The sequence below is a fragment of the Paroedura picta genome, chromosome 5 (assembly GCF_049243985.1).
Source record: "Paroedura picta isolate Pp20150507F chromosome 5, Ppicta_v3.0, whole genome shotgun sequence".
NCBI lineage: Eukaryota > Metazoa > Chordata > Lepidosauria > Squamata > Gekkonidae > Paroedura > Paroedura picta.
This window is the reverse complement of record NC_135373.1, coordinates 87693743-87716990: the sequence shown is the minus strand read 5'-3', so window position 1 is coordinate 87716990 and position 23248 is coordinate 87693743. Positions and strand designations below refer to the sequence as shown.

Below are 23248 nucleotides of genomic sequence, written 5' to 3'. Positions count from 1 at the left end.
TAGAATAACTCCATGAACATTTTTTATTAGAAATCATATCCCTAGTCCCTAATGTGTATATTTGTAGACATAGGGCACAATTCAAAGACAGTAAAATATAGTTGGGAACAAATGAGAAATTTCCCTTTAGGGACTGGAGGGCCTGAAGCTCCAGGGGAAAGTATTTTCACCTCAGAATCACTCCTTTCTATGAAAACCATATATTAACATTTAGGTGAAGAATTGTATTGTTATCTGAATCCTGATGTCTTTCATCTTGAGCATTCAAGGATACCAGAGACTTTTTGTGAAGAACAGAAGACTTCCCAGCACAGAGCATAGCTGCAAATTGGTATATCTTCAAGGGACTGCCCAGACAGAAGTCAAAGACTGAGGCCCTGGTCAGCCCAAATATAACCAGCCTGAATTGTTACTAGTCGGTTGTTTTTGGATGTTTAACCATTATTCCAAGTAAGATGTTTTTGAAGTTCTTTGATAGTTATTTTCATAAATGCAGGTGTCATAAGGTGGGATCACACAGTCATAGACGTGAACTCTCTCTGTTCTTTAAAAGAAAATATTTATTTGATATTGCTGCTTAAATGGAATAGGTTAAATAAGCACATTAAGCACCTTCATTCCTGCTCCTACTAGACCTGGCAGACCACACTGTGTGACTTACTTGATCTGTGGCTGCTGACATGGGGAAGATTCTGTCACAAGAGAACTTGTTAGCAAAGGCCACTTTCTATGAGCTTTTGTTTCAAAACTTTCCATCTAGTTGCTAATGCTTCCTGTGCAGTGCCAAGCTTGGGACACTTAAATGTTTTACCCCTTGGTTGCTCCTGCTTAAATAAACTAGTGCCTAGTCTTGAGGCAGTGCAAGACCAGTAGTTGTATCAGTCTGCAGGAGTGTGCAGTTGCCACTTCTGGGTTGAGACACTGCTGGAGATTTGGGGGTCCAGCCTCCAAAGCAGTAATTTCCCCCAAGGGGACTGATCTCTGTCATCTGGAGATCCATTGTTAGTTCCAGATCTCTGTGCCCCACCTGGAAGGTGGCAACCTGAGGCGGGTGGCACCTTAAAGACTAACAAGTTTGATTCTAGCAAGACCATACTCCTATTTATACATTCCACGGATTGTTCTAAGAGGGAAAAGGACAGCGCAGGTTTTGCAAGAACGCCCTAGTCTCGGATGACGCCATAGCTGCTGCTGCTGCTCAGGGCTGCGGCCGGCCTACGGTTGACCCCCGTCTCTTGCGCTCTCCCCAGCGTTTCCAACCAACTCCCTGCGCGCGCGCACTTGCGCCCTCCTTATGCCCCCGCCGCCCTCCCATTCGCACGCACCCATAGGCGCGCGCGCCTCTCCGCCTTGCCCACTCCGCCCGAGGCCCCACCCTCTTCCCTCCTCCCCCCCCCCTCCCAGTCCCTCTCCCGGCTGATGCTGGAGTCGAGCGTCACTCCCGCTCCGGTGGCGCTGCAGACATGGCGACAACGCTGACAGTGGTCCAGCCGCTCAGCCTGGACAGAGGTAAGCAGCACAGCGGCCGGCTCCGGCGCCTTCCCCGGCTGCCCTGGCCATGGCAGCCTCGGCGGCTCGCCGCTCTTCCCCTTCGCCCTTTCCGCCGCAGCAGGCACCGAAGCCCCGTGCCGCTCCAGCCTGTGCCCGAGCGGGCTGCCATCGGCGCCCTTTGAGTCCCGGTCCCCGGGAGCCTGCTTGTGGCCGGCCTGGAGGGGCTGTGGGAAGCGCTTGTGCTCCGAGCTGGGCTAGCCCTGCCGCCAGGTCAGCGCGGGGGGCTTAGGGCCGCCCAGATGAGTGGGGCGCTGGCAGGAAGCGGGAGAGGGCTGCGAAGAGGGGGGGGGGGGGGAAACTTTGCCCGCGCGTGCCGGCTCCGCTCGCCCTGATGGATAGTCGGAAGAGCGCCGTGAGGAAACCAGAGGGGTTCAGCCCGCCCGCAGATACGCCAAGGACGCCCTGGGAAAAGAAAGGAAACAAACAGCCCATATAGCCTTCGAGACCAACCATCATTAAACGCGGACCAGGCTCCACATGAAATATTTACTGGAAGAATGGCGGGGGGGGGGGGTTTGTTTTTTGTTAAACACTTTTGGATTAAGCAGGTAAAATATGTTAGGGTAATTATGTGGTCATAGGATCATAGAATCATAGAGTTGGAAGGGACCTCCTGGGTCATCTAGTCCAACCCCTTGCACTATGCAGGACACTCACAGCGGTATCACTCATCCCCTGTAACCTGCCATGAACTTGAACCTTCCCAGAATCAGCCTCTCTGTCAGATGGCTATCCAGCCTGTATTTAAAAATCTCCAAAGATGGTCTGCGTATTCACATAGCCCGAGGCAGACCGCTCTGTGCTAGGCTCTCCGACTATTTGTATGCTGAATTTATTTTTATATATAGCTACAGCACAGTTTTGCCAGTCTATCTTTACTGCACTGTTGTCTATGAACCTTCCTCTGCTGCAGCTGCAGAAGTACTACTTGGTTTACGTTTGCCTTTCAATTAGGTTACTTTGGGGTGAGTGATTTTGCCCCTCCCCTCCCCTCCAGCTTCTGTAGAATTCAGTGGCAAGATGAGAGAAGGCTTGTTCCCAAACTAGATTATATGTTAATGGTGGAAACACAACAATCAATATTATGTTGTGCTGTGAGGAGGCATCTTTTGATAACAGCTGGCTGATCTGGGGCACAGACTGATTTAACATTCCAAATCTGTCAATGTTCACAGTCTAATTCCTGGGACTGAATGAATACCTGGCAGTTTTGTTGAAATTAAAACCTAACCTGGAAAAGCCCTGGGAAGGAGAAGGTGATAGGAAAGCTCACTGGGAAGAGGCTTCAGAAAGAAGGGAACCCAAGAGTTAACCCAGATGCGAATCCAGTGAGATAAAGAACCCAGTGAAATAAAGGTGCCAGGTTGAAAAGATAGTCTTGGGGAAAGTAGCTTGAGGATTGGGGACGAGGAGAAGGGGCTGTAGTGCAATCCCCAGAATTAAATTGCACTTTCTTGAGAAATGATGGGTCCCCGTTAAGTGTACATTAGGCGACAACCCTAGAATAATAAGGCATCTGTGCCTTCCTAAGGGGAAAATATTAGTCATTATTGATTCTACCATCCCTTTATTATTGAACCCCCTCATGTTAATTAGGCAAAGAGGGCCAAAATGGAGTGGAATGAGATGGGCTTCTGAATTTCACATGCTAATTTTAACTCACCAGTCCATCCTTTTCCTGTCATCTTCTAACTTGATGCTGCTGCTATGAGCACTGTGAGAAATGTATATACCTAAAAATATCTAATTTGGCATTGATGACTGTTCTTGTGTCATTTCTTCATCTCTGAGACTGTAATTGCAAAAACATGCTATACTGTTCTTTGTTATGATTAACTTAGGAGGTAGATATGTTATGGCTGTTTTTTTAAACAATCAGATTTTAACACGTAAACAAAGCTAAATTGGACATTTGAAATCTATTTGCCAATTATGTCATATAGACACTGATATTGCCTTTCAAAAATATTTATCCCCAAAGCAAGTAAGAGAACAGTTTAGCTAAAATAACAGAGGGAAAGGAGAACATTGTTTAAGAAGGAGATGGTTGGTTTTTTCCCAAGTATTCAGAATCCCAGGGAGTAATCTGCAGCTCTCCCCCAGTGCTGACTACATTAAGCAGGATAAATATTTCCTGGCAAAAGGTTTAACAGATGGCAATCCATTAGGAAGCAGAGCTTTTCAAAGGAAAGCATTACTATTTAAAGAGAGTAGATGAAAGTTAAATATAATTACAATTCCACCTTCTACACTTAGGTTTCTGCTGAATTTTTCATGATGGTATATACATGAACGTATTTCTGATGTTCAATAAAAGATAGGTGACTATTACAAAAAACTTGAGCCACAGTTATAATAAGCACCAAGGTCAAAACTTAGTTTTTTATTCTGCAAAGCCATCTAAAACTTTCACTGTTTTAAATTTTGCAAATGAATGTGCTGATCAAATTCAAAATTTGTTGAATTTTTAATTGAAAATAAATAATCCAGTAGCTGCTAAATGACTTAAAAATAAAAGTAAAGGTATCCCCTGTTCAAGCACCGAGTCATGTCTGACCCTTGGAGTGACGCCCTCTAGCGTTTTCATGGCAGACTCAATACGGGGTGGTTTGCCAGTGCCTTCCCCAGCTAAATGACTTACATCTTTGCATATTATAAATATTATTATGTATAAAGCATCCAGGGTTAGTTGTTGATGGTACATGAAGTAGCCTCTCCAGCTATCAGTAATGGTTGTTAGCTAAATACCAAAGAAGACAAAAGAAGAAAGAGACGTGATCGTTGATTTAGCTTATGTTTCCCAATTGCTTGCTATAAACTTGTGCAAGGGCACTACTATGCATTCATTGCTCTCCTTTACTGTTTGTTTTTCAGAGTTCATTGTGCCTTTTAGCATGGAGATATTCCTTGGTGCATTGGACCATTATGTTAATGGTCCTAGTCACCATAGTCCCCACTTCTTTGCCTGGAGTTTTTTAATGCTGAGACAGAGTAATGTAGCTTCATACTGTTGTGACCTATGTTTTCTTCCTAGGGCTACCTGTTTGCTATGAATGGCTGCTGAGTTAGTTTGTTTGGAGTTCTTCATGACGGCTGTGGGGACAGGAAGTGGAAAGGGAAAAGGTGGACTGCAGCTGTCTTGACTCTCCATTGTCTTAAATCACTACATATTTATTTATGTATGTATGCATATGCCATTAAGTGGCAACCAACTTATAGTGATCCCATCAAGGGAGAAGTAGAGGTGGTTTGCCATTGCCTTTCTTTGTGCTAACCCTAATTAGCTTCCAAAGTCTGACAAGATAGGGCTATACTGTACCATTCTCCATATTTACTTAGGGCACCTATTTTGCTGTTTTAAGTTTACACTACTTTGTTTGTTTGTTTATTATTTGTATTGATATACCGCCATCCCCTGAGGCTCAGGGCAATTTACATAAAATGTAGAAACGGTACGTAGAACTTAGTTTTCATAACAACTTTCATGCAACAGTAATAACATTAAACTGTAAGGTGCAAACTATAACAATGCGACAGGTCTGGAGCAGAATGCATGGGTGAAATTTTTAGGAGGGGAGGGAGCAGGGGCCCTGTAGTTGTTACTGGTCGCTCCATCTCAACCAAATGCCTCGTGGAAGAGCTCTCTTATGCATGCCCTGCAGCACTGTTTTAGCTCCATCAGGGCCCTGCTTTCCTCTGGGAGCTCATTCCCCGGGGGGGAGGGGGGGCAGGACCAAGAAGGCGCTGGTCCTGGTTGAAGCTAGGCGGGCTTCTTTAAGGCCAGGGATCACTAGCTGGTTGGTGGTGGCAGAGCATAAAGTTCTTTGAGGGGCATAGGAAGGGAGGCGGTTTCTCAGGTAAACTGGGCCCTGACTGCGTATGGCCTTAAAGTTAATTACCAGAACCTTTAGCCTGATCCGGAATTCAACTGGCAACCACTATAGTTGGTAGAGAATGGGCCGAATGTGAACCCTCCATGGTGTTGCTGTGAGGACCCTAGCTGCTGCATTTTAGAACAGCTGTAATTTCCGGATCTAGGCTGAGGGCAGACCTGCATGGAGCAAGTTACAGAAGTCCAGTCTAGAGGTGACCATTGCATAGATCACTGTGGCTAGGTATTCTGGGGCTAGGTAAGGTGCTAGTAGTTTGGCTTGGCAAATGTGGTAGAATGCCAGTCACGCTATTGTGAGGGAAGCATCCAGGATCACGCCCAGGTTCCTGGTAGAGTGAGCCATTGAGAGCTGCACACTAGGGTAGGCAGACGCACTTCATCACATGGACCCTTCCTACCCAGCCACAGGACCTCTGTCTTTGAAGGATTGAGCTTCAGACAACTCTGCTTGAGCCATCTCATAGTTGAAAAAGTAGAGCTTTATCGAGGAGGAAGTTAGCATACAAATTAAGAATAATGCAAATTATTCAACCAATCCTTTCATACCACCAAATTCATCTATTACTTCTTCCACTGTAGTTTCATCTACCTGGCAATGCTCTAACAACACCCATATACCACTGTAACCTCACTACACTGTTGTCACATGTCCTTGTTCGATTAACTTAACTATGCAGTCAGTCTTTTCTAGGGGCTAGTCATGTGTTATTTACCCTGGTACCTGATGGTACCAGCAGCAACATGAGACTATGCTCTATTGTTATCCAAATACCACAATGACATTTATGATCAATACATGCCAGTCCAAAATACCACTAAGTAACTCATGGCTGAAAAGCTTTCTCCTCATGTACACACTGCTGTAGATGCCTAAAATCAAGTTTAATGTGAGGAGATTTAAGATTGAAGCACAAAAATTACTTTATTTAATTCCTGTCAGCATGTGTCTTCTTACCTGCAAAAATGTCTAGCAGGATACTTCTGATGTGTAAAACACGTTTCCAAAATAAAGGGAATTTAAAGTACTTTATAGTTTAATCTCTCAAGCATTGCTGTTTAACACAAGCTTGCTTGGAGCTGGGCTGGCAGAGCAAGGGACACACAGCAATTCAGCTAACCATGAGATTGAATTGCAGATGTTCCCGGGTTTAAGGGATTTGGAAGGCAGAAGATCATGTGGCACATAGCAGGCAAGGATGAATGATGCAGTATAGCGAGGGGCAAACTGAGGATGTAGATAAGCATACCAGAGTGTAAGAAGAGAAGGAAAACATATCATTAGCCACAGTCCAATGCCAGCGGATTCATTAAGTGCCAATATTTACTGACTCCAGTGCGTTAAAATCAAAAGTGCCCTGCACATGTAGGTACCAATGCTATGAAAATATGTATGCTTTATCTGACTGTGCCTAGTGCGGGATGTTTTGAGTCCTCTGAAGAGGGTTCCATCAGCAAAACAGAACTGTTTGTCAGATAGAATTGGAAGGCAGTTAATTTGCAGCTATCTATGAAGCAAAGCTATTTAATAGCGACCTAATAATTGCAACACCCAAAAGGAATTGTTAACATTGTGGCTGGGAGACAGAGGAAGTATTGCTTCTATTCAGTAATACAAACAGGAGTCTCAAAGCAGCTTACAATCACCTTTCCTTTCCTCTCCCCACAACAGACACCCTGTGAGGTATGTGGGGCTGAGAGAGCCCTGATATTACTGCTCGGTCAGAACAGCTTTATCAGTGCTGTGATGAGCCCAAGGAGCGGGGAATCAAATCCAGCTCACCAGTCAGCACTCTTAACCACTACACCAAGCTGGCTTATATAAAATAAGTTCAGAAGACATACATAAAAAAAGAATTCTATAATATGATGATCATAGTGTGCAGACCTACAATACTACAAAAAGACAGAACAGAATGTTTCATACATTGCCTGATCCAGCAGTCACAACCCAGCTGCATTGGTCAGAAACAGGAAGGGTTGGAATGGGTCTTCTGCTGGAATGGGTCCAGCAACAGAGAAGCAATCCCAGGGTGAGACCAAACCTAACTTGCTGGCTCCTTTTAGCTCCGCACTCCCTAATGAGACCAAATGTCATTGGTCACAATCTAAGATCCTCCACTGGGCCCAACTTTTGGATCTGGCCTGGGATTGGAGAATTCAGGGGCGTTTAGCGATTGGGTGAATATTAGAATCCGTGCCCTCCTTTGGAGAAATGTCAGAATCCACATTAACATCCGTGAATTTGAAATTTTCTTCGTGATATATATCTTAGTGATAAAATAGGAGGGGAACGTGGGTCTGCCTGAGACAATAGGAGCACCTGGGTGGCAACTGCAAGGGCAACTCATGCCAACTTGGACAGGAAATAGGTGAATGGCTTTGTCCATGAATTTGCCTGTTTCCAGTGAAGTCCACACTGAGGAAAATTATTTAGCAATTTTAGAAGCTCAGTTCTGAATTGCTAATCATAGCTTGAAAGTATCAAATGTTAATCGTAGCTTGGAAGTTAATGAATTTTCACAGGGGCACCAAATAGACTCACTGATCAGGTGGGTCAGCATACCTGGGAACAAGTCCACTTCTTTTAGTGCACCCCTACCTGCTTGCTATTGATCAACAGCAGTAGTGGTTACGGATTCAGAATCGGGGAGATGCAGGTTCAAATCAGTTCTTTGCCATGTCATCTCAGCCACGCAACTGCTGCAGGTCCATATTGCTGAGAAAGACAAGGTATAAATGTACTAAACAAATACTAAATATAGTTAAAGATGGGACAGATAAATGTTGGCTGATTGATGAGTGGGAAGGAGAGAATAAACTAAGGAAAGGTGAGGATATGGTGTTCCCAAGAAGATAAAAATGAAGTAGTGGGAAGGAAAAACAAGGGAAAGGGAAGTGTACCTTGCAAATCCTTGCTGTGGTCCGTGATTCCCCAGCCCCTTCAGAACTGGGCCAAGCCTGGCAGCCAGCACTACACAACTTGGCCAGACTTTACCCAGGGAGAGGCTATCAGGAATAAGGAGGGGAAGCTGAAGCGGGGAACAATTAAAGATAGGTTGGGTGGTGAGTGGGAAGGAGGGACTGAGGCAGGAAAAGAGAAGAAGCCATAGGGGTTTTCAAGGAAGGGGAAGAAGAAATAGAAAAAGAAAAAGATACCCTCTGCAAGTCTTTACAGGTCCTCTGCTTGAATTACCTTAACTTAAAGCTCTAGTTATACTTTACCTTTTCGGAATTAAGCCTTTACAATACACAAGGTAGGAAGGCAAGGATCCAGGAATTCTTCATCCTCCAAAAGTCTGGGGTGGGGGTGGAAAGAGAGACAGCTTTTTTCAATCTTTAAATAGGACAGGGTCCTATTAAATAAAAGAGTAAGGCCACCTGGGGAGGAGTTAGGGCGGGCCCTGTCCAGGATAAAAACTCAGAGGGCCAAATCAGGAGCCGCAAAGCGGCTCCTGATTGCGCCCTCCGAGTGTCCATCCAGGGCCAAGCAGCCAATGGGGAGGCACGCAAAGTGCCTTCCTATTGGCCCCTCACCAGGACAGACCAAAATTCCATTCACCCAGCCCAGTTTGGCTGCCAGTCTGCTCCTGACCACCGGAGGGAGAGGAGGTCAGCAAGGTTGCCAAGGGGGATGAGAACAGAGGCTTGGACAGGCTGCGCCAGCCCTTTTCACCCCAAGGCTGTCCTAACTGCCACGTCCAACTGTAAATTGCCTCAGAAACCTGACAGAGCTGGCAGGAGGCTGCAGAGTGCTCCCCCTCCCCCCTTCAGGCCTGCTGTGAAGGAGCCTCTGACAGGCCCTGACTGAGGGAAGGAGGCCTTTCCAAGAGCAACGCAGGGGAGCCTGAGGGCCTTCCTTTTGAGGGGGGGGGGACTTTCCCCTGCCAAACAGTTGCCTGACAGGGAGGCCACAGAAAAGCCCCTTTTCACTTAAAATACTGCTCTGGCCGGGGGTTAGACACAGCCAAGCCATGTGTCTTTCTTCTTTGCAACTCTCTGCAGATTTGAGGCCACTGCACAGCGTTATTCTGCAGAGGAAGCTGGCTCTTTTGTCTCCTGTTTCATCTGCACAACAACCCTGTGCAGTAGGCCTCAAGTCTTTCAATTCAACAACAACCTGTGTGGGAAGCCTTAAATGTTTCTTCTCTATCACAACCCTGTCCAAAGTAGCCCTTTCTGCCTGGGGAGCTGATCTTTATACTCTGCAGGTGAGCTGTAATTCCAGGAGCTCTCCAGGCCACACCTGTTGGTTGGCTACCCCTGGGTTGGAAATATTCCTGGAGGTTTGGAGGTGGGACTTCAAAATCGTACAATGCCTCAGAGTCCAGCCTTCAAATGAGCCATTTTTGCCTGCAGTTGGTAGGGAGTGGTGCAGGAGTGTCTCTCCTGGCCTATGGGTTATGGCCAGCCCTTACCAGCAACTATTTGTATTCTGGGGCACAGACAGGCAGACCAGCATCAGTCCTGTGAGTCTGGAAAGTGCAGGAAGATCTAAATAAATATTTACAGCCTGAAACTAAATAGAGAACAAGTAAATGTCTGGAGACACATCGTAACTGAAATAGTAACTGGCAAATAACCTTGGCCTGGCAAATAAAAAAAAACAGTATTAAAAACCTTACTAAGGTCAAGACTGCTGTGCACAGACAGTCTTCCTCTTAGGGTTGCCAGCTTCCCTGTGAGGCTCGCTACCCCACCTCCCTCATGGGGAGTCTGCTATGGGGAGAGAAGGGGAAGACGATTGGAACATGCTTTGAGACACCTGAGGCCTGCTGGGTCACTGCAGCCCATTCCCAGTTCTCTCAGATCTCTCACAACCCTACATACCTCACAGGTTGACTATTGTGGAGAGACAAATGGAAAAGGTGTTTGTAAACCGCTTTGAGACTCCTTTGGGTAGTAAGCAATAGGGTACAAAAATCCGTTCTTCTAAGGAGCAACCATGAAAGAAGCATGTGGGCACATAACATTTTACCAACAGTGAAAATATGGGAGACAGAAGGAACAGGGTGGACACCTGTGTACTGTGACTACCCTATGTGTATTAGGGCAGAGGGGCATTTCGGTGAATGTGGCCTAATTCACACAAGAAGGGAAATGACGCAGAACTGGGGGGAATTGGTTGCCATGTAATCTTCCCCTAAGAAGAGTCTCCAGTCTGATTTTCCCTTCACATATCTGAGGACATGGCTCTGGAAAGCTCATCTGTAACCACTATGCCACAATTCCCAAAGGCCAGTCCTCTCCCCCAATCAATGAACATTCCACACCACAGGTTCTTGACACCCATATCTCCACACCCATGGCCTCATTTGCCACCATGCCACCACAACCTCCCACACAACACACATGACAACCCCATGCCCTTACAGACTGGACAACTCCTCCCCTTCCTCTTCCCACTGCCAAGCTCTAGCGCCTGTTGTATTCTTGGAGACAACGGGCTTTGCCCCTAGTTATGATATATTTTATTTGCACCTTTTCTCCCTGGTGGACAGCTTGGTCATTTCTGATAATGCCAGTCATCATTTCGGAAAAGATTTTATAGTGATTTCCTTCACCTCTGCCCCTCTCATTGCTGTTTAGAATACTACCCATCTGTTGGGTGAAGAGATAGCGCATGCAGGCTGCTGCTGTGCATGAAGATCAGTACATAATGCATTTTAATTCAAACACACATGGAAATCTTTAGAACAAAGCTAGGAAAGTAAGAAATACACAAAAAATTCTGGGTTTCACAATGCCAATGTTTCTTTCTCACATTTATATTTATTTTTTCCTCCATTTTGAACAATATTAGATCATAGTCCTGGTGTGTTCCTACAATTTTTATTTTATTATTTTGCTGTTTCACATTAATGATATCCTTCTAAATAATACAAATCAAACATACAAATTAAAATCTAAAGTTGGATTTTTTTCAAAGTCCTCATTCTTTTATAATTTATAGAGTTGTTAAAATGAATTTCAGAGTGTGCCAAAAGCCATTAGATACTAGTAAAATAGAATGTTAAATAGAATTAGAAAAAAATAAAGATTAATTATCCTTCCCCTAGCAGTTGTCCCTATGAAGTCTCTGCAAACGAGATTAGCACATGAGATATGGGACTGATATAGAAGTCGGCAAGACAGTTATTCGTAGGATGCTATAGTAATTTACATAATAAACATATCTGCAAATATTGACAAGTGGATGTACATAGTTAATCAAAATATTTTCTCTTAAAAATTTCTTAGGCATTCAGTTTGTCATTTTGATTGGGCCAGCTGAACTGTTAGAATAGGGTTGCCAGCTCTGGGATAATGCTGACTAGCATTATCAGAAATGACCAAGCTGCCCACCAGAGAGAAAAGGTGCAAATAAAAAAAATCATAATTGAAGGAAGCTGTCTCTCTTTCCACCCCCACCCCAGACTTTTGGACGTGGAGCCAGGAGTAGGCAGGAGTGGGGTGTCTGTGGAAAACTCAGTGAAGTATAATGCTCTGGAATTCACCCTCCAAAGAAGCCATTTTCTCCAGGGGAACTGATCTCTTTAGCCTGGAGGTGAACTATAATTCCAGGGTATCCCAAGGTCCCACCAAGGAACTGGAATCCCTATGTTAGAATTAGATAGCAAGGTTTCAAAATAAATGAAATTCTTATTTAATATATGAATAGAACCCCCACCACGGTCTTGAAAAACCTATTTTAGCTACTGGCGCAGTAGTTTAAAAACTGAGGCATTGTCAAGTACCCGGCAGGTCACAAAATTAGATGATAATTTGTGGACCACGAGTTGTGCTTGTTACTGCAACCCTGAAGTAGCCTGTTTTGGACCAGTATCTTTCAGACCATCAGCTAGCTGGTTTGCTATTTGTTTTTAGAGAGCTTGTGCTTCCTTTACCTAAAATGACTTGCAATTTTAAGGTCCCAAAATTTCAGACAATGATGCTTTAGCCATGGGGACTTAAGAGCAGCATAATACTCCAAATAATTTTTTTTGGAATCATGATAGTCATCTTCAGCATTACATTTTGCAAACAAAACACGAAGTTCTGTGTCATCCATGTGGTAGTGCAAGACAGAAGTACTGTCCCTGGGTTGATTTTAATATTATAGTATCATATAATATTATATAATATTATTATAGCACCATATTACTACTCAGTTCCATCCCTAAAGTTATTTTCACAAGGAAGACAACATTTAAAATTCTATCTGGCCAAAGATCTATGCAAATTGGAAGAATTGGGGTGGGAAAGTAGTTTATTTTCTTTCCTGTTGATCTAGATCGCTCAGAATGGACAGCCATTAGTGTGTTACCACCATGGCCCATACTTGTTCCCATACCAGATATTAGATTCATCTGGGGTCTTGAGCCTTATGATTGTACTGTGAATTGGTCAAAGCTGTTGCACAGGGACCGTTGGTTTTACTACCAAAAATGTAGTAGTCCTCCATAAAGAATAACTAGCTGGCAGACTTCATCTAGTACAAATGGTAGACTTTTGTCTTAAATGAAGTAAGATTCATAACTTCATAAATCCAGATCATAATCAATGTATTTCCTCTACATGGGTATTGCTGGAAGCCCAACTAGAACCCCAAGGAGAATGCAGCATGAATAGTCCATACCTGAAGGTGGAAGAGGTAAGAAACTGGAGACTATCAGGGAGCCCAACAAGATTCTGGAGCTCCTCAGCTAAAGGGTCATGCCTCCAAGACCCTCGACCCACAAGGACCCCCATTTTGTTATGGATTGCCTCTTGCATACATACATACACCTACAAACCAAAGCTAATCATTAAATGGCAGTGTAAAAGTGATACAGAAGAAGCCTCAATTAAAGTGATATCAAAAGCCAGTGAGTCACGTCAAGAAGGAAAGGAATGCAGGACAGTTTCTTTATCAGGCTTGCACAAACCTACCCTAAAAGGGGTTCAGTTAAGGGCCATTTCTCCCGGATCTCAGAGCCTTCTGCAAACAATTTTTTCCTAACTAATGACTCAGCTTTTCAAAATAATAAAAAGTAGGCTGGTTTCATATTTCAGTGACCAGACAGGAAGACTCCTGTCCTTCCTTAATCATGAGAGGACCTAGCCAACATCTAGCTTCCAAATACATAAAGGATCACTTTAGACACTCTACACATAAAAAAAAAAAACTCTTTATGACATGGACAAAGGATTTCATTTCAAGCTGGCTCGTCTTTGGAAAATCACATTTGTCCCCACATTCCAGTGCCAACACCCCTTCCCCTCCTCATTCCAGGGAAAAGGTATAATGGTTGTAAGGTTAAATAGCATACACATAGTTTGAAGCAGACCTGCACAGGTTGTATATATTGAAATGGACACAACCTACCAGTCATGGATACAGCACCCTGGGAACTCAAACTTCTGTTGGTTTTTGTTCCTTGCGCTGCCACTGGAGGAGAAGGGAGGTTGCCAAGGACCCATAATAGGTAACTCCTAGCTTGTGAATCAAGAACTACACAAACTGGATGATCAGCTTCAGTAAAAAGATTCAATATATTCCTTCAACTGTGTGCCCACTTTCTGCTTCCCATACATTTGGCAGACTAAGATTGCAGATTAAAATAACATGCAGCATATTAAAATAAGTGAGAATGAAAAGCTGAACTTGATCTTGTTATTACAGTGGAGAATAATGAAAATCACTATAGGTTGTCACTTGGAGGAGGGCAGGATGCTGTTTCTGTTGGCTGCAGAGGAAAGGACGCACAGTAATGTGTTTAAGCGAGATATCAGGGGAAAAATTTCACAGTCAGAGTAGTTCAGCAGTGGAATAGGCTGCCTAAGGAGGTGGTGAGCTCCCCCTCACTGGCAGTCTTCAAGCAAAGGTTGGATACACACTTTTCTTGGATGCTTTAGGATGCTTTGGGCTGATTCTGCGTTGAGCAGGGGGTTGGACTAGATGGACTGTATGGCCCCTTCCAACTCTATGATTCTGTGATTCTATGGGAAAAGCTCATTGTGCAATTTGAAAATTATTTCAAATTATTATTTCAGAGTCACTTCTCTGCCTAGCTGGAACATAAACATGAATCATAAGGTATGTGTTTCCCTTGACCATTTGCCCTATTTTATGTATTCAGATGTTGCCAGAGCCATTGAACTGCTGGAGAAGCTACAAGAATCTGGAGAAGTACCAGGACACAAGCTACAGTCCCTTAAAAAAGTACTGCAGAGTGAGTTTTGCACAGCTATCAGAGAGGTATGGTAATGAGGCCCTGGTAAACATTGTGGGGGTTGGGGATAGTGCTGCTTTTGACATGGGTGAAGGAAGGAGCTCAAGCCAAGTCCCCTGTGTCATTCAACTGAGTGAACTTTATCCCATGGATTTTCTGTGAGTCATTCATTTGGCTTGAATAAAATCATTGCAGTAGTGAGAACACAAATGTAATGTCACAGGCAAATAAGCTCTGGTTTAACAAAATATTTTCAATAAGTGGTTTCAGATTCACCATAAAATGTTTCTGAATAAGTGTCAGTGCTGTAGTGATTTCTGTCATATTGACCTTTAGAAAGACCTTGTGGTGAAATGCAGTTCACTGGTTGTTGCCTAGATAAAGAAATATTAACTGATTAACTTTGTGAGTTTTAATGATTGACTGAAAGCATACATTTACATGTAAACAAAAAAGATTAAAGAAAAAGGTACACACTTTTTATAATGGGCTTGTTTTATAACGGGCAACATATTAGAAGAGGTACTGCCTTCTGAGCCAGTTACATGCTTTTTAAAAAGTCATTTTTAAATAAGTTCAGCTGGCTCATTCCAAACCTAAGACCCCATCCAACAAGTGTGTATTGCTGATGCTGACTGATGCCTATTCTGCAGAGGGGCAACAAGTAACAAAAACATCCTTTGGCCAGGTACAGAGAGCATAGCAGTTGTAATGGAGTTTGTAACAGCCATGATTCAAGAGCAGTGTGCCATTAGTACCCCCATGACAGGAGGACTTAAAGCCAACTTACTCACCCCAATGCTGCCAATGGCTATGCCTCTGATGTCAGAGCACTGCACCCATCCATGGATTATAACTAGGGAACACAGCATACTCAGAGCATGGTGGAATGACCAGGAGGAACATTAGAGTGAACATATTTCAGGGAACTCCCTGTCTACGACCTGGTCCCTTTAGTCACATACATAAACTGGGAAGGAAACACAGCCATTCCACCGCTCAGTTATTTCTGTAGGTCATTCAGCAGAGGCCCAAGACCTCTCCCACAAAGAGGGTTCAAGTCTTGGGCTGCACAGAACTCCAGAACACCAGCCTTTTGCCATACAAGGGGAACATAGACACTGGGGCAGCAGCAAGGGAACACACCTTCACAATAGCAATCCTATCAGCCTCTCAGCTGAAGAATTTTGGAAAGGCAGATATGTATCCAGTGAGAGGCATGGGTTTAAGGCACTAGAAAAAAGGAAAGCGACAAGCCCTGCAACAGCAAAACAGCAGGGAGATACTGGGCTAAAACCCAGAACTCACACACTCAAGGACTCTTAGCCTGCAGAGTGCACACCATCCATATAGGGCAGGAAACATCACAAAGAAAAAGCACATTGCACAAAGTCACAAGTATAGCATGCACAATGCCCTTTCTTTAACTCCCAGATGAGTTAGCTCTGAGCCATCTGGTACGGTTTCAACCACAGATTAGATTTTGCTCAGTCAAGCACAATCACTTGGAATGAGCTGCTCATGCTGACTGCTCCATATGCCAATTATTCTGGCCAGCAAGCTCCTTTGTGCCATCTTCCTACTGTAGTCAGGATGCTCATTACCGTCACCTGTTCCCAATATCCATCCCAGCAGCCTCTGCATCCCATGCTAGCTGCCTGGCTTTTCAAACACCAGCAGTGATCTGGGAGAACATGAAACCTGGAAGTCCTCCCTCTCTCATTTAAAAGGGCAGACCTGTTCACACATTGGGTTGGTCCCTTCACAGTATGAGCATGCTGAAGACAGTTGTTAATAATGTGCATGGACTGATGGGACTGGGAACTTTATGCATCAAGTCCAGTCACACACAGCTGTGGAGCAGTTCACATGTTTATTGGACAGCATCAGTAATACTGAAAGCAAGTCAGATGAATGCAGTTGCTAAATCCTGTATGAACGCAAGAGTCCTCTATCATTGCAAACAACATGGACAGACCATAGCGTCCCTGGTAGAGTTGTACCAATTACTGCATGCCCATGAGCAGGACAACTGTATTGGGTAAACAGCTGTCTAACAAGCAGCTTGAAATGGTACAAAAACTAGGGTGGAATGAGAGAAGCAAAATATTTACTGGCCTCTACCACAGTTGGCCATGCTGTAGTCTCCGCAAACAGTGGGAATGCAGTTCTTCCTGGACTCCACATTGTTAGATGGCTGCCTGCAGAGACTAAGAAAACTTGAGAATAGTAATAGATCATGTTATGCATAACGGAATTCATGGGTTTTCCTCCTCTATGTTCATTATATCTTCTTAAATTTTGTATGGTTGGGGACAATGTAAAAGAAATGTAAAGGCCTGACCAAAGCTAATAATTAAATGGCAGCATGAAGTACTATCAGCCTCTCAGCTGAAGAATTTTGGAAAGGCAGATATGTATCCAGTGAGAGGCATGGGTTTAAGGCACTAGAAAAAAGGAAAGCGACAAGCCCTGCAACAGCAAAACAGCAGGGAGATGGGGGAGTTTGCGCCTGAAAACGGCAGCTGTTTGAAGTTTAATCTCTGGTCTGTTGTATTTTCTGTCTACCACTATCTGATTTCAGTGGAAATCATATTGTTTGTTTAACCAGCAGCACAATCAAACAATTGGGTGCAGTACATAGAGTGAAGCATTGTTTTCAATTAAGGGATTTTTGGATGGCTATTGGAAATTGAAAAGGCAGTGTGCATTAGTGTAATTTGTCCCCTGCAAATGAGCCTTTACTTTGAAATATAAGCATTTAGTTCATGTTTTAAGATTGTTTAAGAGAAATAACATTCCATTTTGGTAAATAATGGTCCTCTCTACAAGTATGTATGAAATGCTTCTTTAATTGATGTCTGGACATAATGAATACTCTTCTGTAATACATACAGTATAGTTTATTCTTTTCAACAAAAGAAAATTTACTGTCTCTGCAATTGCACTAGAAAATCCTATGATATTGATATTCATTAGAGAGAAATACTCTGGATAGCAGCCAACATGTAACCTTTTGTAACAGGTGCAAAACCCAGGAAACCAGAAAATTACTTAGATTATGATTTGCTGGTGGTTGAGTAAACTAAGAGCTATCTAGCTGGATGTTGAGAAAACGGTGCAACTGTCCAAGTGAAGCTTTTATGTGCTGTTATTTAGCAACTATTGTTTTTCCCATCAGTACACCCCCCTTCCAATTTACTCTAAGACACTTATAATTAGGCATTTAAGCAGTAATTTGTGAATTCTGAAGATGTAGTGATATCACGTGCCAACTGGCATAAATTTGGCAACCATTAGCCTTTTTAAAAAAACTTCTGCTGTTAATGGAAGAAAGGAAATTCACAGGGAAAAAAGGTGAGCATCTGGAGTGACTGCATGGTAGCTTTCCCGTATGCCAAGCCTCTTGATTATTACGACTGCAGTCTGAATGCTACAGTTTTCAGAGTACCAAATGTTTTGGAAGGTCATTTGCTCCTAACACACCACAAGAATATAGAAGAAGAGCTCGTTTTGGTATCCTGTTTTTTAATATTCAAAGGATTCTCAAAGCAGCTCAAAATCACCTATTCTTCCTCTCCCCAGGTGAGGAAGGCTGAGAGACCTCTGAGAGAACTGTGACTGACCCAAGGTCACACAGCTAGCTTCTGCGGAGGAGTGGGGAATCAAACCCAGTTCTCCATATTAGAGGCTGCCACTACACCAAACTGACTCTCAAAAATCATGGCTAGCAGAAAAAGAGTAGTAAAGAGTTTGAACTAAGAATGGACAAAAACTTACAACCCAAAACAACAAGAAGAGGGTGAATGAAAGGGACTTCAGTGTAAGTCACTGGTGTGATTCTTAGCCTGCCATGCTTTCTGCACTCTGATACAAATCTTTAGTTACAAGGCATACATACAGCATCAAGTCTGCCTGTGTGTACTTTTATACTCCCCTTCCTCCTCTGCATGGCTGTCTGGCCCCCAAGTGAGAGGAAGTGTAATATTATATGTAGGTTCAATTTATGTTTGAAATGATTGTTGTGTGTTTTTTGTTGTTAGGTGCAAAGTCGTGTCCGACCCATTGCGACCACTCTGGGTACACTATTGGATGTAAAGCAAGGGCTTTCTGACCATTAAAGTTTCTGGGGAAATTCCAGATGGGCCGATGCCCTGGGGATTCCCTGTTCCTGAGCTCCAGCCCTATCCAGAGGTTCTCCATCCTCGTTTCCCCTTCCCTGCTAGGGTGCCTCTTATCTCAGTAGCAGCCCTCACTAGAGCTGATCAGTCTTTCTCCCCCATCCACACCAGCTGTGATGAGGACACAGCCAGCAAGGTGACTTCCTGGTTTAACTGTCACCTTGCCATCTGCATGTGACAGGCCAAAGAGACACAGATGCTTTATCAGAGACATCCAGGGAAAGACTGAAGAAATTTTGCCTCCGGCAACTACATAGCCACCTCTGAATCTCTTTTGCCTATTCCAAGCAGTTTCCAGGATAATGGCTGAAATAGGAAACATTCCTGTCCAGCTGCCTTTTCAGCTGGATCTAGGAGGACCAATCTGGAACTGGCCGGCAACACCTTCTGCCTTGGCTACCAGCCTCCTTCCCTATGATGCCCTTTTCCAGGGCTACCCCATCTGTGGCAGAAAGTATTGAGACAGCTTGTTCTCAGCTTGGCATCCACATGTATGAAAGCAAATAATTTTAAATAGTTCTGCTGGAATTAGTTAAGAGCAAGTTCATTGTTCCTGGGCTTGTTTGTTCTTTGCATATTTGCCTCCAAATACAGCTATGATCTATGAAATATTTGAGGCTATTCTGAACTTCCTTGCTGCTTTCATTTTTACTAGTCATTTTGGCCCGGGCTTCTTTGGAAATAATAAAGAGGAACTTGCTATAATAATAGTTGAATGGAGGAACGGTAATACATCTCTTTGAAAAGGAGCAGATAATCTGCTCTCTACTTTTGTACTGACAAAAGAATTAAACATACATGAGCATGATCCCTGAGAATAAAGGAAATTAAAATAGTGCTTTACGAATTATAGGGGGAAATACAAAATGATAATACACCATGACTGAAGGTATGCAATTTGGACTGAGATTGTAGTGGATTGCAGTTTGAGAAGAACTCATTCTTTTTTCTTCTTTTTCATTGTTCCTGGATAATTTATTCTCGGCAGGGATTCTGCTTCTCTTAGACTAGCATTTCTTCTTCAGTGGGGGAAGTATTCCAGACTGCTTAGGTCATGCCACCTCTTGTTTCAGGCAGGGCTATGCAGATCTGTATAGACTGCATTGGTTCAGAGCAAGGCTGACCAACCCTCCAGTTTCGATAGCCCTGCCTCTCCAACAGGATGCTTTAGCCTGGCTCCATTTTCCTGAAAACTATTGCTTTATTGGTATGGAAGATGGTGTAACACCTTGGAGAAAGGCCCTATCACCAGCCTTAAAAATAATTTATTCATTCTAAGGCTGGCAATGGGGCCTTTCTCCAAGTCCATTAATGCAAGCCTCTCCCAACCAAGATTCCAGGCACTGGAGACCAGCCAATGGCAGATGCTTCTATAGTGGAACCTTCATCTGGTCTAAAGGTATCCCACCCAGGTTGTAGATTGGCCATAATAGCAGTTTGGATGATTTCCCCCACTGAAGGAGAGTGAAACACTGGAACATACCTGAAGGTTTCTTCTCTTCAATGAGGTGATGTCATCCACACCCTACTGCAAACAACAACAAACACTAGTCAGATATAAAAATCCATTATGGAGCTGGGCTATACTAAGCCTGGAGGGTCAGCCTCCTTGGGAGCCAATACAGTCTACACAAATTTGCATAGCCCTGCCTGGAGCGAGAGAAGGCATGATCTAAACAATTTGGTTTACTTTGCCCCACTGAAGACAAGAAACATTCAGGTAAGTTCTAATGTTTTGTTCTTCTTGTACATAGATGAACAGGTTTCAGACTCACATTATTTAATTGTGACACAGATGTGGCAGGCTAAAGAATGGGGTTGCTGGGCCATGGAGGGCCATGCATAATTGTCAGTATGTTTGTATCTGCACAACAGAGATGTTGCAGGGACAGCAGCAAACCCATGCTGATGGGGTGTGCAGAAGCCGTCCCTTCCCACTTTCTCCCCGCTCCCTGTTTCTTTTGCAGTTTGGTGCCTTTCCCCACCTCATTGTGGAAGCAGCCATTCTTTGCAGCAGGGCAAAGGCTAGCGTATACATAATTTTTAAATGAGTGCTGATTCTATAGGCATATCTTACATTTTACTTCATTATCCCTTTAAAAAAGAAATCTGTTTTTCCTGTATTGCAGGCTTAATGCATATGCATTTCTTGTCATGCTGTGAATTGGTAGGCAGCCACAAAGATTCAGAAGTACATAACCTACTTGAGTCCCAGTGAAAACAAGAGCTGTCATAAGCCTCAAAGTCATGTGTGTGCGTAGGAGGCTCACAATTCTTATTTTTATTTTGCAGTTTACAGCAGATTGAATACTTTTGAGCTTGCCTGGAGAGCTTTTGGTTTTAGCTAGATGAGCTGTTTTTAATTGATGAGCCAAAGTTGTATCTCTCCGTTGCCACATTTAACAGAGAGTTCATTGAGAAATATGGCATAAGTCTATAATTAAAGTTCCCTGCTTCTGGCAAGGTTCAGATACTTTGTACTATGACATTCTCAGTTCCATAAATATTATTGCTCAGACTTCTGTCAAACTGAAGGACAGCATGTTGTAAACTAATCAAAAGTAGTTTCTAAATAAAATTTCAGACTGCTAACTGGAAGTGACAATCGCTATCTTTCTCTTTTGTGTTAACTTTTGCAGAGATAGGAGATATTGAGGTGGCTTAATGATAGAGCATTTTCTTTGCATGCAAAAGTCCTAAGTTCTGTCCTTGGCATCTTCAGCTAAAAGGATCCGGTGCCTGGTGATGCACAAGACCTCTTCCTGGAACCCTGGAGAACCATTGCCAGTCAGCCCAGATAATAATAATAAATCACTCATCTGACTCAATATAAGTGAGCTGTGTGTGTTGAGACATTAATTGACAGATGACAACATCTGTTGATTCTGAACATCAGTTTTAACAGCTACATTTTAGTAAAGCTAGATTCAAAGCATTGGCAGGGCCATCTGAAAAGGTTATCAGCCAACCACAGAATCCTGGCTGTTTGTTTGTTACAAGCAGTTTGCTACAAGCAAAGAGCAAACAATACTCACTATTGTTTTGGTAGGAGTTGCAGTTTCTTTCAGGAGTCTATACACAATCTAGGAATAATTACTGTGGAGCATAGGAAGTCAGCCTCCTACATAAAACGTATATAATCCCGTCTGCCAGAAACAGAACAAAGAACATGCAATGAGGATGCTTGCAGAGACTTAGCCTCTAGCTGACTTAAACAAGTGAGCCAAGCTGTCTGAAGGCAGCAGGAAGACAGCAGCTGGAGCACTTCCTATCCCTAGTTGCTAGGGTGCACATACCATCCTAGAGCTAACTGTAGTATAATGACATCTCACTATTTTTCACATTCAGTAACCAAGATCACCTGCATCCCATGGTGAAGCATAACTCTTCATTTCAAGAGAAAGTCTATAGCTAACTTGTAATCCATACCAGAATACAACAGTTTCTCCCTTCCAAATCCAGTCAAAGGTTCATATCTGGCTGTACCATTGAGGAATGGGAATAGGTCATGGAATGGTTGAACTGAACCCCTGAACTCAGGAGCAGCATATCTCTAAATGCAAGTTGCAGCAGGGAAACTGCAAGGGGAAGTTTTGGCATCTGTTCCTTTGCTCTGAGTCTTCTGGGGCCACTGTGTTCAATAGAACCTTGGACTACTGGTCTCATCCAGCAGAGCAAATCTTATGTTTTTAGTAGCAGTTTCAGAAGCAGGTTCCTCTTTTTCTGCGATCTCACCCCACACCTTGCTAGTGTTACTAAAGAACCACTTAAAAACTATTCCGCTGGTCTCCAGCTCATAAGAATATATGCATCTATTTAAAAAATAAATAGTTGTGGCATATTTCATTTGAGACATATATCAAAATTACTATTCATAGGAATAGTTTTATTCCTCTAGGAGAAAGTCTTTCAATAAAGTTGCAGAAGAAGCTGTTATTGATCTTTTTTTAAATTCTGAAAATTAAGTGTGGGTCCTTTGCTGGCTAAAATCACAGGGCCTGTTCACAAATTAACAATACCCACTACTGTCTCCAAGCCCCAATAACAAGGCTATTAAAATGGTTGTTCCAGAGGAATCTAGATATTATTAAAATTGTCACACAAGTTCCTACATTGGCAAAACTGATTTTCTTAAACCATATCTGTGTTGCATATAAAACAGGCTTGAAAAAGTGGTGTGCTCTGCATAGTTAATGAGATGAGAAAACAAACACCCATCTTCGTGTTCACTAAGCTTTTCATCAAACTATCAGATTATGTTGTCTTGAAATGTATTAAACGAAGGGACTGTTGCTATTCATTTGGCAATTATGAATGAAGAAAGATTTAGAGAGACTGTGACTGTTGTTGCCCAGGACTGTTTTTGTTTGTTTGTTTTGTGGCTGAAAGGGTATGTCTCTGAGTGAACATCAATATGCAGATTTAATTGATTT

General features: G+C 43.2%; 1 protein-coding gene across 4 annotated transcripts in view; it reads left to right on the top strand.

Annotated features, from left to right (window-relative positions):
- The first annotated feature begins 1389 nt into the window (after positions 1 to 1389).
- LIN7A (lin-7 cell polarity scaffold A) overlaps positions 1390 to 23248 on the top strand; it is a 46924-nt gene continuing 25065 nt past the window's right edge. For 3 of the 4 annotated variants that reach the window (XR_013231228.1, XM_077338915.1, XM_077338914.1), the window contains exons 1-2: positions 1396 to 1509; positions 14542 to 14660. Coding sequence is in view for 3 of the 4 variants with exons in the window: in XM_077338915.1 (XP_077195030.1) it covers positions 1464 to 1509; positions 14542 to 14660 (165 nt within the window). In the remaining variant the exon portion in view is untranslated. Of the gene's footprint in view, positions 1510 to 14541; positions 14661 to 23248 lie in introns of all 4 variants that reach the window. The other variant, XM_077338916.1, reaches the window with a different exon arrangement.